The sequence below is a fragment of the Amblyraja radiata genome, chromosome 3 (assembly GCF_010909765.2).
Source record: "Amblyraja radiata isolate CabotCenter1 chromosome 3, sAmbRad1.1.pri, whole genome shotgun sequence".
Taxonomy (NCBI): domain Eukaryota; kingdom Metazoa; phylum Chordata; class Chondrichthyes; order Rajiformes; family Rajidae; genus Amblyraja; species Amblyraja radiata.
The window spans coordinates 108,594,591-108,610,631 of NC_045958.1; the positions used below are offsets into that span (position 1 = coordinate 108,594,591).

The 16,041-nt window shown below is 43.4% G+C and overlaps 1 protein-coding gene across 2 annotated transcripts in view; it reads right to left on the reverse strand.

The window, feature by feature from the left end:
- The window catches only part of LOC116971400 (LRP2 binding protein), a 40,377-nt gene that overhangs the window by 9,991 nt on the left and 14,345 nt on the right, over positions 1-16,041 (reverse strand). Inside the window, exons 2-7 of one of the 2 annotated variants that reach the window (XM_033018560.1) lie at positions 10,339-10,438; positions 8,502-8,617; positions 6,088-6,203; positions 4,318-4,431; positions 2,492-2,634; positions 2,165-2,270 (exon numbers count right to left, since the gene is read on the reverse strand). In XM_033018560.1, coding sequence (XP_032874451.1) covers positions 2,165-2,270; positions 2,492-2,634; positions 4,318-4,431; positions 6,088-6,203; positions 8,502-8,617; positions 10,339-10,367 — 624 coding nt within the window. In that variant the 5' untranslated portion in view covers positions 10,368-10,438. The remainder of the gene's footprint in view (positions 1-2,164; positions 2,271-2,491; positions 2,635-4,317; positions 4,432-6,087; positions 6,204-8,501; positions 8,618-10,338; positions 10,439-16,041) is intronic. The other variant, XM_033018561.1, reaches the window with a different exon arrangement.

Sequence of the window (16,041 nt, forward strand, 5' to 3'; positions counted from 1 at the left end):
CGAATGGTGGAGCAGACACATATAAGACTGCAAGCCATTCAAGTTTATACACTGCTAACAAATTTAGGTAAATCAGAACCTGCCACATCATTCTGTTCCCAAATTCTCTTTTAAATTACGCTATTTATTTTATATTGCTTCTTATCGGGTTAATTACAAAATGAATCACTTTACAATTTTCTGCAGTACATTTCAGCTGCTCTATACCTCCTATCTCACCAAGCTGTCATCAAGCTCATTACTAGAATTGAAATAACCATGGAAATGTTAATAGTCCTGTCAAAATCCATTTATAGATGTTAAATAGAGAAAGAATTAGCATAAGGATGCACTCTCAGCCACTTACTACAGTCTTTCCCCTGCAACCGGAGGAGATGCAACACCTGTCCGTTTGCCTCCTCCCTCGACTCCAACCAAGGACCCAAACAGTCTTTCCAGGTGAGGCAGAGGTTCACTTGCACCTCCTCCAACCTTATCTACTGTATCCACTGTTTCAGGTGTCAACTTCTCTACATCGGCGAGACCAAGTGCAGGTTCGGCGATCGTTTCACTGAACATCTCCATTCAGTCCGTCTTAACCTACCTGATCTCCCGGTGGCTCAACCCTTCAACTCCCCCTCCCATTCCCAATCTGACCTTTCTGTCCTGGGCCTCCTCCATTGTCAGAGTAAGGCCCAGCGCAAATTGGAGAAACAGCACCTCATATTTCGCTTGGGTAATTTACACCCCAGCGGCATGAACATTGACTTCTCTAACTTCAGATAGCCCTTGCTATCCCTCTCCATCCCCTCCCCCTGCCCAGTTCTCCCACTAGTCTTACTGTCTCCGATTACATTCTATCTTTGTCCCGCCCACACCCGACATCAGTCTGAAAAAGTCTCGACCTGAAACAACGGCCATTCCTTCTCTCCAGAGATGCTGCCTCACCCACTGAGTTACTCCAGCATTTTGTTTCTACCTTCAATTTAAACCAGCATCTGCAGTTCTTTCTTACACCCTTACTGCAGTCCCTAAACATTAACGAATGCCACCAAATCGTGTTCCAACTCCATTTACCAGTTTGCAGATGGCACCATTGTAGTGGGTGGGAACTGGAACAATGACAACAACCTTGTTGTTGACTTTGGGAATCGAGGTGGTATACACACCCCAGTCAGCATCAATGGTGCCGAAGGGGAGATGGTCAAGAGCTTCAGGTTCCCAGAAGTAAATAGAGTAAATACAGCATGGAAACAGGCCCTTCAGCCCAACTTGCCCACACCAACCCACATGTCCCATCTACACTAGTCCCACCTGCCTGTGTTTGACCCATATCCCTCTAAACCTGTCCTATCCATGTACCTGTCTCACATTGGGATAGTCTCTGCCTCGACTACCTCCTCTGGCAGATCGTTCCATACATTTACCACCCTTTGTGTGAAAAAGCTACGCCTCAGATTCCTATTAAATCTTACCCCCTTCACCTTAAACCTATGCCCTCTGGTTCTCGATTCCTCAACTCTGGGCAAGAGACTCTGTGCGTCTACCCGATCTATTCTTCTCATGATTTTGTACACCTCCATATGATCAGTCCTCATCCTCTTGCACCCCAAGGAATAGACTCCTAGCCTGCTTGACCTCTCCCTACAGCTCAGGTCCTCGATTCCTGGTAACATCCTTGTAAATCATCTCTGCACCATTTCCAGCTTGACAACCCAAAGGGCATGTTTCCACACTGTATCACTATGCCTTTATAAATGTGCAATCATCTTTTCAAGCATCTTTAAACTCAGTACTTAAAGGTACTTGGGGGAGTCCAGAACCAGGGGTCACAGTTTAAGAACCAGCGGTAAGCCATTTAGAACGGAGATGAGGAAACACTTTTTCACACAAAGAGTTGTGACTCTGTGAAATTCTCTGCCTCAGAGGGCGGTGGAGGCCGGTTCTCTAGATACTTTCAAGAGAGAGCTAGATAGGGCTCTTAAAGATAGCGGAGTCAGGGGATATGGGGAGAAGGCAGGAACGGGGTACTGATTGTGGATGATCAGCCATGATCACATTGAATGGAGGTGCTGGCTCAAAGGGTCGAATGGCCTACTCCTGCACCTATTGTCTATTGTGCAATTGTTAATACAAGATACAGTGTATATTTGATACAGGGATTGCAGCACCTATTTTTTTTTACCTTTTGCAGGTTTTTAGTCTCTGCCCTGCAGTAGAACATGCCCAGAGTAGTTTGGGCTTTCACACTTGCTTTAGGGTTCCCATCATCTGCAGCAAGGATCCACAGTCTGTACAAAGCAAAACAAATGTTAAAACGTGCATCAGAGCAGGCTGAATCTACCAGTTGTTACAAAAGCAGCACATTGTAGTCTGAAGAAGGGTCTCGACCCGAAACGTCACCCATTCCCACTCTCCAAAGATGCTGCCTGGCCTGCTGAGTTACTCCAGCTTGTTGTGTCTATCTTCAGTTTAAAGCAGCATCTGCAGTTTGTTCCGACACCTTGCTCACCTTTCTGCTTCTGAATCAGACTGCTGCATTCCAAATCCCTCAAGGGAAGCAATGCCCAGGTTGTAATACGCAGCAAATTTCAAATGGCTCGCTTTTGGATCATCGGTGTTTATGATTCGATTCATATATTCCACACCTAGAGCCTGGAAGGAAAATAAATCACGTCATTGGATTTTGTAAAAATATGGGAAGATTGTGGCTTTGGAAAAAAAAAAAGCATTCGATTTTCCGTTACTTTTTTTGTTCTGGAGCTTTTGTAACATATTTGAAAATTAACTCCGCTGTCTCGGCAAGGCCAGCAGCATAATCAAGGACGAGTCGCACATGGGCCACTCCCTCTTCTCCCCTCTCCCATCAGGCAAAAGGTACAGAAGTGTGAAAACGCACACCTCCAAATTCAGTTTCTTCCCAGCTGTTATCAGGCAACTGAATCGTCCTACCACAACCAGAGAGCAATCCTGAACTACTATCTACCTCATTGGGGACCCTCAGACTATATTTGATCAGATTTTACTGGCTTTACCTCGCATTAAACATTATTCCATTATGTATCTGTACACCATGAATGTCTCCTTTTCATCTCTAGCCTTTGTTACTTACTGTAGTAGACATTTCGCTTAACTCAGTATGTTATAACTATAACCAGTTACCTTTAAATTTTAAGAAGGAACTGCAGACGCTGGAAAATCGAAGGTAGACAAAAGTGCTGGAGAAACTCAGAGGGTACGGCAGCATCAATGGAGCGAAGGAAATAGGCAACGTTTCAGGCCGAAAACCCTTCTTCAGACTTCCTCTTCAGAAGAGTTTTGGCCCAAAACGTTGCCTATTTCCTTCGCTCCATAGATGATGCCGCACCCGCTGAGTTTCTCCAGCATTTTTGTCTACCTTTAAATTTTATCTGCCTGTAATTATGTGGGTGGGATTTATTACATAGTCGGAGGTGTGTTTGAGGCTGGGATTCTCACTCAGACGCGCAAGTTAGTTTTTAGTTAGGTTGAAGGAAGCATGGGAGAGAAGGCACAGCTTTCGACCATGCATGAGTTCCACCATGCACGAGTTTGACTACGAGCAAAATGTACTTAAACAAGATGACGTTTGGGTGAATATCTTACTGTTTTCATTATGACAATAAAGAAACTATTAATTAAGAGACTGTGTTTTGAAGATTTATCTTTGGACGGCTTTAAATGTGGAGAACTCGCATGTGTATCAAAATTATCTCCTTACCCCTATCTTCAATCATAGTGGCTAGAGGAAAGATTCCTTGAACGATATAATAATCTGCCATTACATTTATTCCATCCCCTCCTGCAACCAAACCCCTTCACCTGCATTCATCTATCACTTGCCAGACTTTGTCCCACCCGGCCACTCAGCTTCTGCACTGCTCCAATCAGCTTGAAGAAGGGCCCTCTGTCCATTCCCTCCACAGATGCTCCCAGGCCCACTGACTTACTCCAGCACTTTGCTCAAAATTAGAGCCTCTGCAGTTCCTTATGTCTCTGGGTTTGGAAGTAGACATGTGGGCTTAAGTAGTGATAAATTGAGCATATCCCTGAATTTCATTTGAATGGAGTTTGAATCAGAAAGTGACTGCGGAGGTCACTTGGGTCAATTCATAACATCCCTCACCACCAACTTTGTGTGCTGGGAGTGTCCCTCTGGTAATTTACTTATGGGACTAGCATAGCTGGGATATGATGGTCGGTGTGGGCAAAATGGGCCAAAGAGCCTGGTTCCATGCTTTCTTACTCTACGAGTCTATATTGCTGGCATTCAGGGATGGGGGTTTAACACATTTGCAGGCAATGAGTTTTTCTACTCACAGGGTCCTCCTTGGTGCCTAGTCCATCGTAATACATCACACCAAGCTGATAGAGAGCTTGGAAGTCGCAGTCTTTAATATTGTTGAACTCTTCCAGAGCTGTTTCATAGCATCCCTGGAGGCACACAAAGCCAAGTAGGAGAATTGTTAATTTGGTCTTTGAATATGATAATGCCTATTAATATTCTAAGATGTATAGTGCTGACTGATGGGAGATTGAGATTTCAGTATACACTATCTTCTACATTACTAAATCTCTGATCTTGACCGCTTTTGGCCGACTGTGCTGCGATTTCCGAGAGAACGCCGCCACTTATGGCCGTCATTTTTGGCCACCTCGCTCAGAGTCCCCCTCCGCCATACGAGTGCTGAGGATTTTTTCCGTCGATGGAAAATTAGAGAGATATTAATGTTTTTACAAAATTCCCCATTCTCTCTGCTGCCCCCGCTGGCAGCAGGGGGAGGGACTATAAAACCAGGAAGTGTCGTGCCTCACTCAGTCTCTGCCAGACCAGGAAGCGAGAGGTTCACGGCTCTCTGAGCTGCGAATAACACTGAACGCACGTCTACTCCACGGTGAGTCCCCTCGATGCGGCTGTAAAGTGGCTGCAGCCCTTTTTAAAAAGTTTGTGTTCACAAAATGAATTTTGGTTGTCGGGTGTCTGCAGCCTAATTGTTTGCCTCGCCTTTTTTTTAACAAGTTTGTGTTCACAAGATGAATTTTGGTTGTCGGGTGTCTGCAGCCCAATTGTTTGCCTCGCCTTTTTGACAGGTTTGTTTTCACAAGATGAATTTTGGTTGTCGGGTGGCTGCAGCCCAATTGTTTGCCTTGGCTTGGCTTTTTAAATCGTTGCAACAGTTGGATGCCTGCCCAAGCATCCATACGGCCCACAATGTCTATACTAGCCCTCTGGAAACCAGTACCTTCAGCCCGCAATACCCATACTAGCGCAACAGACAGCCTCCCCCCACAGGCGAGCAGTATTGGAATTGATGGAGAGGTGGAATATTGCGTTGGTGACCAGCCCTCCCGTGTGATGCTGGGACCCAACGGGTCCCACTTAGTCTAGTATACTAATATATCTATGTAGTGTATTACTATATCACCAGTCTGAAGAAGGGACTCGACCTGAAACGTCACCCATTCCTTCTCTCCAGAGATATATATATACCAATGCTCTCAACTAATTGATTCCAAGAAGCTCACACCATTTTTTTTAGAAATTGAAATTTTCTTTTGAGGGGGGACCTCATTGAAACTTACCGAACAGTGAAAGGCTTGGACAGAGTGGATGTGGAGAGGATGTTTCCACTAGTAAAGGTCTATGGCCAGAGGTCATAGCCTCAGAATAAAAGGGCGTACCTTTAGAAAGGAGAAGAGGAGGAATTTCTTTAGTCAGAAGGTGGTGAATCTGTGGAATTCATCGCCACAGAGGGCTCTGCAGGCCAAGTCGGAGATTGGCAGATTCTTGATTGGCACGGGCGTCGGTGGTTTTGGGGAGAAGGCAGGAGAATGGGGTTGAGAGGGAAAGATAGATCAGCCATGATTGAATGACGGAGTAGACTTGATGGCCTGAAAGGTCTAATTCTGCTTCTAGAACCTTTGAACTTATAAACTCATGATTAAAAATAATAAATCAATGGTGCACAATACAAGTTATGTCTAAGTAAATGATCAAATTAAAATTACAGATTGTTGAATAACTTCAATGCTAAAATACACCATTTCCTGGAGCTTCTTTATCGCTAAATATATGAACTATTACATCACCTCTTCAAAGTAGAGTTGACCTAATAGAAAGTTTGCTTGCAAATCTCCATCTCTGATCTTTTTCCTGAGGAAGACATCAGCCTTTCTCACCTCGGTGACATGTTTGAAGCTTGAAGCTGAGCATAAAGCACAAAAATATGAATTAATTCCAACAAAATTGTAGTATTGTGTACAGTTTTAGTCTCCTAATTTGAGGAAGGACATCCTTGTGATTGAGTCAGTGCAGCGTAGGTTCACGAGATTGATCCCTGGGATGGCGGGACTGTCATATGAGGAAAGATTGAAAAGACTAGGCTTGTATTCACTGGAGTTTAAAAGGATGAGGGGGATTCTTATAGAAACATATAAAATTATAAGAGGACTGGACAAGCTAGATGCAGGAAACAATTTCCCAATGTTGGGCGAGTCCAGAACCAGGGGACACAGTCTTAGAATAAAGGGGAGGCCATTTAAGACTGAGGTGAGAAAAAACGTTTTCACCCAGAGTTGTGAATTTGTGGAATTCCCTGCCACAGTGGGCAGTGGAGGCCAAATTACTGGATGGATTTAAGAGAGAGTTAGATAGAGCTCCAGGGGCTAGTGTAATCAAGGGATATGGGGAGAAGGCAGGCACAGGTTATTGATTTGGGACGATCAGCCATGATCACAATGAATGGCGGTGCTGGCTCGTAGGGCCGAATGGCCTCCTCCTGCACCTATTTTCTATGTTTCTAAAATCTTTATAACTGCAGATGCTGGTTTACCAAAAGAGACACAAAGCGCTGGAGTAACTCAATGGGTCAGTCAGCATCTCTGCAGAACTTGATCAAGTGATGTTTTGGATCAGGACACCTTCCTCAGGCTTTGGAACTTTTGAGTAGGAAGGAACTGCAGGTGCCGGTTTATACCGAAGATAGACACACAAAATGAATGAATGAATGAATGAATGAATGAATGAATGAATGAATAGGTTTATGGGCCAAGTATTCACATACAAGGAATTTGCCTTGGTGCTCCGCCCGCAAGTGACAACAAGAAATACAGTGACTGTTAGGAATGACACATAAAACATTAAACATTAATAATAAAACATTATTGATGCTGGAAATGCTGGAGTAGCTCAGGGAGTCAGGCAGCATCTCTGGAGAGACGGAATGGTCTGAATAAATCAAGTCTGAAGAAGGGTTTCGACCCGAAATATCACTTGTTCCTTGGTTCCTTTTCCAGAGATGCTGCCTGACCCGCTGATCTACTACAGCATTTTGTGTCTATCTTTACAAACTTTGATGTTTGTTTTAGCCTGTGCTTTTTCAAAGTAACCTCATGGGTATGGAGAGAAGGCAGGTACAAGATACTGAGTTGGATGATCAGCCATGATCATATTGAATGGCGGTGCAGGCTCGAAGGACCTGCACCTATTTTCTATGTTTCTATGTCCTAGCCTACGGATTCTGGCTACTGGAAACCAACTTCAAGAAGGTCTAACTAAGAAAATAAACTTTGCTAATAAGGGAAATCTATCGACCATGTTATACCTGGAAGCAGCAAAACTGCAAATTGAAAATTAGTTGAGAAAACATATGCATCTGGAGACCATAATATAACAGATCTGCATATATATATATATATAATCGTTAAAAATAAAACATTTCTGTGAATAAATGTGTTCATTTTGCAACGTATGAAAAGCTAAGGGTGGCACGGTGGCGCAGCGGTAGAGTTGCTGCCTCACAGCGCCAGATTCGATCCTGACTACTGGTGCTGTCCCCGTACGGAGTTTGTACGTTCTCCCTGTGACTTGCGTGGGCTTTCTACTGGAGCTTTCTACTGGTTTCCTCCCACACTCCAAAGACGTACAGGTTTTAGGTTAATTGGCTTGGCAAAATGGTAAAATTGTCCCTAGTGTGTGTAGGAAAATGTTATTGGACGGCGTGGGCTCAGAGGGCCGAAGTGCCTGTTTCTGCGCTGTATTGCTAAACTAAACTAAGTACATTCAGTCCCTCAAGCCTGCCCTGCTCTCCAATTAGACCACACCTGATTGGTATCCTGACTCTATTTACTTGTACTATTGATCTCAAGTTGAAATATTTTAGTTGACCTAAATTTTCAATGTATATAGTTTGAACAGTTTGTTGAAAGAAATGGTATCCAGGTTTCACCATCCTGTGCATGATTACGTGCTTTCCAGCTATCAGTACCCCGTTCTTGCTTTCTCCCCATATCTCTTGATATCGTTAGCTCTAAGAGCTATATCTAACTCTATTGAAAACATCTAGTGAATTGACCTCCACTGTCTTCTGAGACAGAGAATTCCACAGATCCACAATTCTCTGGGTGAAAAAGATTTTCTTTTCAAGCAATCTTACGCTTAAGAAATATTTCTTTAAAACTGGTAATTACTTTAGAATGGCTCTTTACCCTGTAAGACCATTTACCTAAACTCCGGCCAGCATTGTTTTTGATTCCACGTTCTTGCAATGTAATACATTTTCTCCTCTTCTTCTGAGGCAATGGTTCACATCTTAACTTGCTCTGATTTATAGACTGTAAACTGAAAATTATTTCATTACTACCACGTTGAAAATTATCTTTTAAATAAACAATTTCATTCTACATCTCCCAATAACCGTCTTGTTTAAATTGCATTAAAACATTTAATGGAAGTTTGTTAAAACATACAATTTTATTGCAAATCTCAATATTTGTCTGTATAAACTTACTGACTTTCATTAAAAATTGTAATTAAAGTTTCTTTAAGCTAACTTTTTGACATGATTTGCACATCAATCGTATTGGGTCTTCACTGCTGTGAAATGGGGGTAACAAGGAGCAATTTCAAAACTAAATTTCTTCGCTGCCACGTTCATGATAGGCCACCAACTCAATAATTTGAAGGTAATTTATTTCCTCTTGGAAACTGTTAAACAATGGCATGGAGGTGGAGTGAGTGGAGACAGCTGGCCAGAATACATTTGCAGTATTGTGATCAGTTTTGGGTCCCATATCTGAGGAAGGACGTGCTGTCGTTTGAGAGGGTCCAGAGGAGGTTTACGAAAATAATACCAGGAATGAGTGGGTTAACATATGATGAGCGTTTGAAGGCTCTGGGTTGATACCCGATGGAGTTTAGAAGGAATAGGGGGGGACCTCATTGAAACTTACTCAAGAGAGGCCTGGAGAGAGTGGATGTGGACAGGATGTTTCCACGAGTGGGAGAGTCTACGACCGGAGGGCACGGCCCCAGAATAAAAAGACGTATCTTTAGAAAGGAGATGAAGAGGAATTTCTTTAGTCACAGGGTGATGAATCTATGGAATTGATTGCCATGGAGTGCAGGAATGGAGGGGGGGGGGGGGGTCACAGTGGGTGGAGAGGGAGAGCGGGAACCAGGTTCACAGTGAATGGACAGGGAGCGCAGGAACTTGGGTCACAGGGAGTGGAGAGGGAGTGTTGCAACTGGGCTCACAGTGAATGGAGGGGTGACGCTCAAGAACCGGGATCATGGTGAGTGAATCCCAGTGCATGGAGAGGGTGCTCAAAAGCCGAGGTCACAGCTGGTGATGAGGGAGCGTAGAAACCGGGGTCATAGTGAGGGACAGGGACAGTAGGAACTAAGGTCACAGTGAGTGGATAGGGAGAAGAGAAATTGGGCCCCAATGAATAAGGTCATAAGGAATAGGAGCAGAATTAGGCCATTCAGCCCATCAAATCTACTCCGCCATTCAATCATGGCTGATCTGTCTTTCCCTCCTAACCACATTATCCTGTCATCTCCCCATAACCCCTGGCACCCGTACTAATCAATGGACAGGATGCTCAAGAACCCCGGCCAGAGTGAGTTGAGAGGGAGCGCAGAAACAGGGTCCCAGTGAGTGGAGAGGGGGCGCAGAAACTGGGTCCCAGAGAGTTGGACAAAGATCACGGCAACCATTACCTGGTAAGCCAGATGCCAAACCACTAATAAATATTCACATACTGAATTATCGGAGATCTAACACATGGTGCACTATCTAAATATTCCGAGTATGAATTAGGTAAACTGGGACCCATTCAGGTGAGCATCCTCAAGAGACAATAAACGTATACTTTTTCCATTAGACTTACAACCAATTTGTTTTCAATGTTATGAAAAAAATCACCGATACATTAACGTTGTGCGTAGATATTAATGCATTGATCATATACTCAATAAAACGTAAAATTAAGGAGAAGAAACAAGACAAGACTTGAAGGGTTTACATTAGCTAACCAGCCTTGGTGCTTCTGACTTACTGAGGATGGTTTTTGCTTTCGGTTTCCATACAGTACGGATGTGTTTAACTAGGAAGATAATGTTTGACCGATTTGAACAACCAGTAGCTGATCATACAACCTGACAATGGCATAATCAGAGAAAACATAAACCATTAGGATCTATTCCATATAGTTTTCAAGTCATAAGATCATTATCAAAATAGATAAATAAGATTTGTATAACACCTTCCTGAACTTCAGCATGTCAGAAAACATTTTAAAATCCTTTTACATTTGAGTTAAAGCCACAGTTGTGTTGCAGGGAATGTTAAAACACAATAAGTCCCACAAGTGGCAAAGTCATGACTTATCTAAGATAATCTTAGATAAATCATGACGACTGGATAAAGATTGGTTGGGAATTCAAGAACACTTGTTCTCTTGTAAAAAGAGAATGTGAACGCAGCCCAGACCATCACACAAACCCACCTCCCTTCCATTGACATGCCACGCTGCCTCGGCAAGGCCAGCAGCATAATCAAGGACATGTCACACCCTGGCCACTCCCTCTTCTCCCCTCTTCCATTGGGCAAAAGGTGTAGAAGTGTGAAAACAAGCTCATCAGGAAGGATGGCTCTGCCCCAGGGGTGGAGGTGGTCTTTGGAGGGGAGGATGCTCCATAAACTGCAGAGCATCCTGGACAATACAGCTCACCCCCTCCATGACACACTGGTCAACCTGAGGAGCACTTCCAGCAACAGACTGGTTCCACCAGGATGCAGCACAGAACGCCACAGGAGATCCTTCTTGCCCGTGGCTATCAAGCTGTACAATTCCTTCCAATTATGTCGTGGGGTAAACTGACTCCCGTTCCCCCTTCCCCCTCTTCCCCCTACCACAGCCCCCCCCCCCCCCCCCCCCCCCCCCCCCACCCACACCCCACCCCTCCACCCAATCTTTGCACATCCCCAATCCTGGATTTTCTACTCGTCACTTTAATTTCATGTTTAATGTATCTGTTGTGTTGTACATTTGAGGCAGGCCATTTTTCCCTTCTGGGATTAAAAAAAGTTCTATTGTATCGTATTGTATCGTACAACACACACCTCCAGATTCAGGGGCAGTTTCTTCCCAGCCGTTATCAGGCAACTGAATCACCCTACCACAACCAGAGAGCAGTGCTGAACTGCTATCAACCTCTTTGGTGACCCTCGGACTATCCTTGATCGGACTTTACTGGCTTGACCTTGCACTAAACATTATTCCCTGATCATGTATCTACACACTGTAAATGGCTCGATTGTAATCATGTATTGTCTTTCTGCTGACTGGATAGCACGCAACAAAAAGCTTTTCACTGCACACGTGACAATAAACTAAACTAACCTAAAGAAGGAACTGCAGATGGCAAACTGCAACTTATACCAAATATAGACACAGAGTGCTGGAGTAACTCAGTGGGTAAGGCAGCATCTCTGGGTGACATTTCGGGTTGGGATAGTATCCTTTCTCTCCAAAGATGCTGCCTGACCTGCTGAATTACTCCAGCGCTTTGTGTCTATCACTTGTTCACACAGAGCCATGCCCTATTCTATGTTTGTCTGAGAAGGCTGCAAGGTATTGATGGAATTATCCAGGTTGGCCAGCATTTCTCAGCATCTGTGCAACATTCAGTGAATGCAGATACCCAGGGCGTATGAGCAAACGCAGGCAATGTGTAGTTGCATTGTGCCAATAAATTCTCTATCATATCCAATGGTAGAACACGATCTTGCTGTAACTCCTCAACGTTTATGCTGGGAAAATCAGCCCTCTGCTTCTTGAATAAATAAAACCACATTTATTTAAATTTGGATTGTAAGCCCGAGAGAATGTCACATTTTTTTTAAAATGCTATTTTGTTCAATATTTTAAATGTTGATATATTTAGCCCAGACCATCATAAATGTTTCTACCGACCTCCCTTCCATTGACTCCATCTATACCGCATGCTGCCTCGGCAAGGCTGGCAGCATAATCAAGGACAAATTCACGCTGCACACTCCCTCTTCTCTCTTCTCCCATCAGGCAAGAGATACAGAGGTTGCAGGTAGTGGATGGTAAGACCTTCCACTACCTGCAACCTCCGGCAACCACCTTCAACTAGCATCGCAACCGGCCTCAACTAAAAAATTACCGATTTTTAAAACAGCAACCTATTTTTAGTTGCGGCTGGCTTTGAATTTTTTTAAATAATCGCCGGAACATAGAAGAAGCGGAAACCACTTTCGACCATTAGGGAGACTGACAAAAACCTCCGGGAACCGCATGGAAACCTTGGGTGGGGCGCAAAGTCTCCAGAGGTTTCCGTTCAGGTTTCCTAAGTGGGACAGGGGCATTACCTACCATCTACCTCATTGGAGAACTTCAAACTATTTTTAACTGGATAGACACAAAATGCTGGAGGAGCTCAGCGGGACAGGAGGAGCTGCCTGTCCCGCTGAGTTACTCCAGCATTTTGTGTCTATCTTCGGTCTAAACCAGCATCGACAGTTCTTTCCTTCGCTATTTTTAATTGGACATTATCTTGCACTAAACAATATTTCCTTTATCCTGTATCTGATTGTAATCATGTATGGTCTTTTCGCTGACTGAAGAGCACGCAACAATAAAGCTTTTCACTGTACCTCGGTACACGTTACCATAATAAGAAACATTTAATATTTATTTCATTTTTTAAAATGTCACGTAAATGCAGAAATATTGGAGATCCTGAACAAACTTGATAGAGAAGCTGAGAGCTGCTCTTTGCTGTCTGTCACAGGGTTTGTGGACAGTGGACACGTCCATTTCACCCAATTTTGTTGCTTTGTATTGTATTGTATATCTTTATTGTTATTTTCCTGAGTACTCACATACCCAGAGGAAACAAAAAAACGTTACTCAAACCAGTGTCCATTCAGTGTGCAGTAAAAAATAAATAGAAATAAAAATACATATATCATGAACAAGTTTAACATTACTCTCAACTAAACATCAACAGGCGTTCCGATCGGCAGCGGCACGACAGTAGCTCTGTCCAGGTTGGTGGTTGGTGCGCGATACTTTGGCAGGGGGCAAAGTCCGTTTAACAGTCTTATAGCCTGCGGGAAGAAGCTGAGGAGCATCCTGCTGGTTTTGCAGCTAATGCTCCTGTACCTCTTCCCAGATGGCAGGATGGAGAATATGTGATGCGATGGGTGGTAGGGGTCTTTGATGATGGAGATGGCTCTGTTGATACATCTCTTCCTGTATATGTCTTGAATCTGGAACACCAAGATCTATACCCAGAGAAGTGGAAGGAAGAATGCAGTTTGTGATTGCAACAAGTATATTGTCCCAGAGAAAGAGTGCGGGTGAATAAACATGGAACATCGATTATAATGCCAATTTATATTAATCCCATCTGCTGTGCACACGGTCTATATACCTTCATGCATTATCTGTTCACGTGCTTGTAGAAATGCCTCATGCTGGTATCATACTCATTGCTATCATACTGGTCTTGGCATGATTTTTGACACAGTATGGGTTGATGGGCCTGTTCTTATGCTGTCGTATTACGCATTCTGCACCTGTTTTCTTCACCTCCCTTGGCAGTGCATTGCAGCCCCTATCACTCTGTGCAACAATATTTCTTCACAATTTTTCTTTAAACATTCCCACTCTCAACTGAAAACGATGCCTTCTTGTATTTGACTTTCCAATGCTGGGAAAAAAGACTCTATTTACCTACCTTACCTGCTCCTCCCATACTTTTATATATTTCTATCAGGCTCCAATGCTCCAGAGAAAACAATACAAGCATGTCCAAATAATTAATCCTTCAAGATGGCAGTGTTTAGTTTATCCTGTGGCTGTATACTGGAAGGCTTGAATGTAATCATGTGTAGTCTTTCTGCTGACTGGATAGCACAGAGCAAAACAGCTTTTCACTGTACCTCGGGCCATGTGACAATAAACTAAACAAATGTATGATAAACTTTTTACTGAATTGTATGCAAAAAAGTTCTAAGTACTAGGTTCTAGGTACATGTGACACTAGTTTAAACATCCTTTCCACATCCACTCTATCAAGGCCTTTCACTATTTGGTAAGTTTCAATAAGGTCCCAACTCATCCTTCTGAACTCCAATGAGTACAGGCCCAGATATGTCAAACGCTCATCATATGTTAACCCAATCATTCCTGGGATCATTCTCGTAAACTTCCTCTGGACCCTCTCCTTCCTCTGATAGGGGGCCCAAAATTGCTCACAATATTCCAAATGTGGTCTGACCAGCGCCTTATAAAACATCAACATTACATCCCTGTAACCCGTTCCTGCTTTCTCCCCATATCCCTTGATTCCATTAGCCCCAAGAGCTATATCTATCTGTCTCTTGAAAACATCCAATGAATTGGCGTCCACTGTCTTCTGTAGCAGATAATTCCACAGATTCACAACTCTCTGGGTGGAAAAGTTTTTCCTCGTTCCCTGGGTGAAAAAGTTTTAGCCCTCTTGAAACAAATGCTAGCATTGCACTTGCCTTGCAAATTAACTTTTTGGGAATCCTGCACCAACTCGCCCAAGTCCCGTTGCACCTCCGGTTTCTGAATTCTCTCTCCAATACAAAAAATAGTATTCGCCTTTATTCCTACTACCAAAATGCATGACTCCACAATTTGCTAAGCTGTATTTCGTCTGCCACTTCTCTGCCAACTCTCCCAACCTGTCCAAGTCATTTTGCAGAGTCCCTGCTTTCTCTACACTTCATGCCCCTCCTCCTATTTTCGTATCATCTGCAAACTTGGCCACAAAGCCTTCAGTCCTCTCGTCCAAATCCTTAATATACAACGTGAAGAGCAGCGGCCCCACACCGAGCCCTGTGGAACTCCACTAGTCACTGGCAGCCAACCAGAAAAAGCCCTCTTTATTGCCACTCTTTGCCTTCTGCCATCCAGCCAACCTGCTATCCATGCTAGTATCTGATCTTTGATACCGTGGGCTCTCATCTTCCTTCGTAACCACACCTTATCAAAGGCTTTCTGAAAATCCTGGCAAATCATATCCACTGACTCTCCTTTGTTTATCTTGCTATTTACTTCCTCAAAGAATTCCAACAGGTTTATCAGGCAAGATCTCCCCTTCACAATGCCATGCTGACCAAATGTATTATGAAATTCTAAGTACTCAGAAACCTCATCCTTTATAATGGACTTTAAAATCTTACCAACCACTGATGCCAGACTAACCGGCCTATAGTTCCCTCTCTCCTGCTTTGCTCCCTTCTTGAACAGCGGAGTAATATTGCCAATTTTCCAATCGTCTGGAACCATTCCTAACTCTAAAACTATTCTTGAAAGATATCTACTAATTCCTCCACAATCTCTAAAGCCACCTCTTTCAGAACCCCGACTTATCCACCTTCAGACCTTTCAGCTCGCCGAGTACCTTCTCCTTAGTAATAGCAACTCCACTAACTTCCACCCCTGATTTCAGGCACGTTGCTGGTGTCTTCTACTGTGATGCAAAAAAGTTAATCAACTACTCTGCTAGTTTATTCCCCATTATCATTTCTCCAGTATCATTTCCCAGTGGTCCAATGTCTACTCTTGCCTCTTTCTTACTCTTTATATATCTGAAGAAACATTTGCTATCCTCTTTGATATATTGGCTAACTTACTTTCACATCATCTTTTCTCCCCATATTGTCTTCTGTTGTTTTTTTTAAAAAAGCTTCC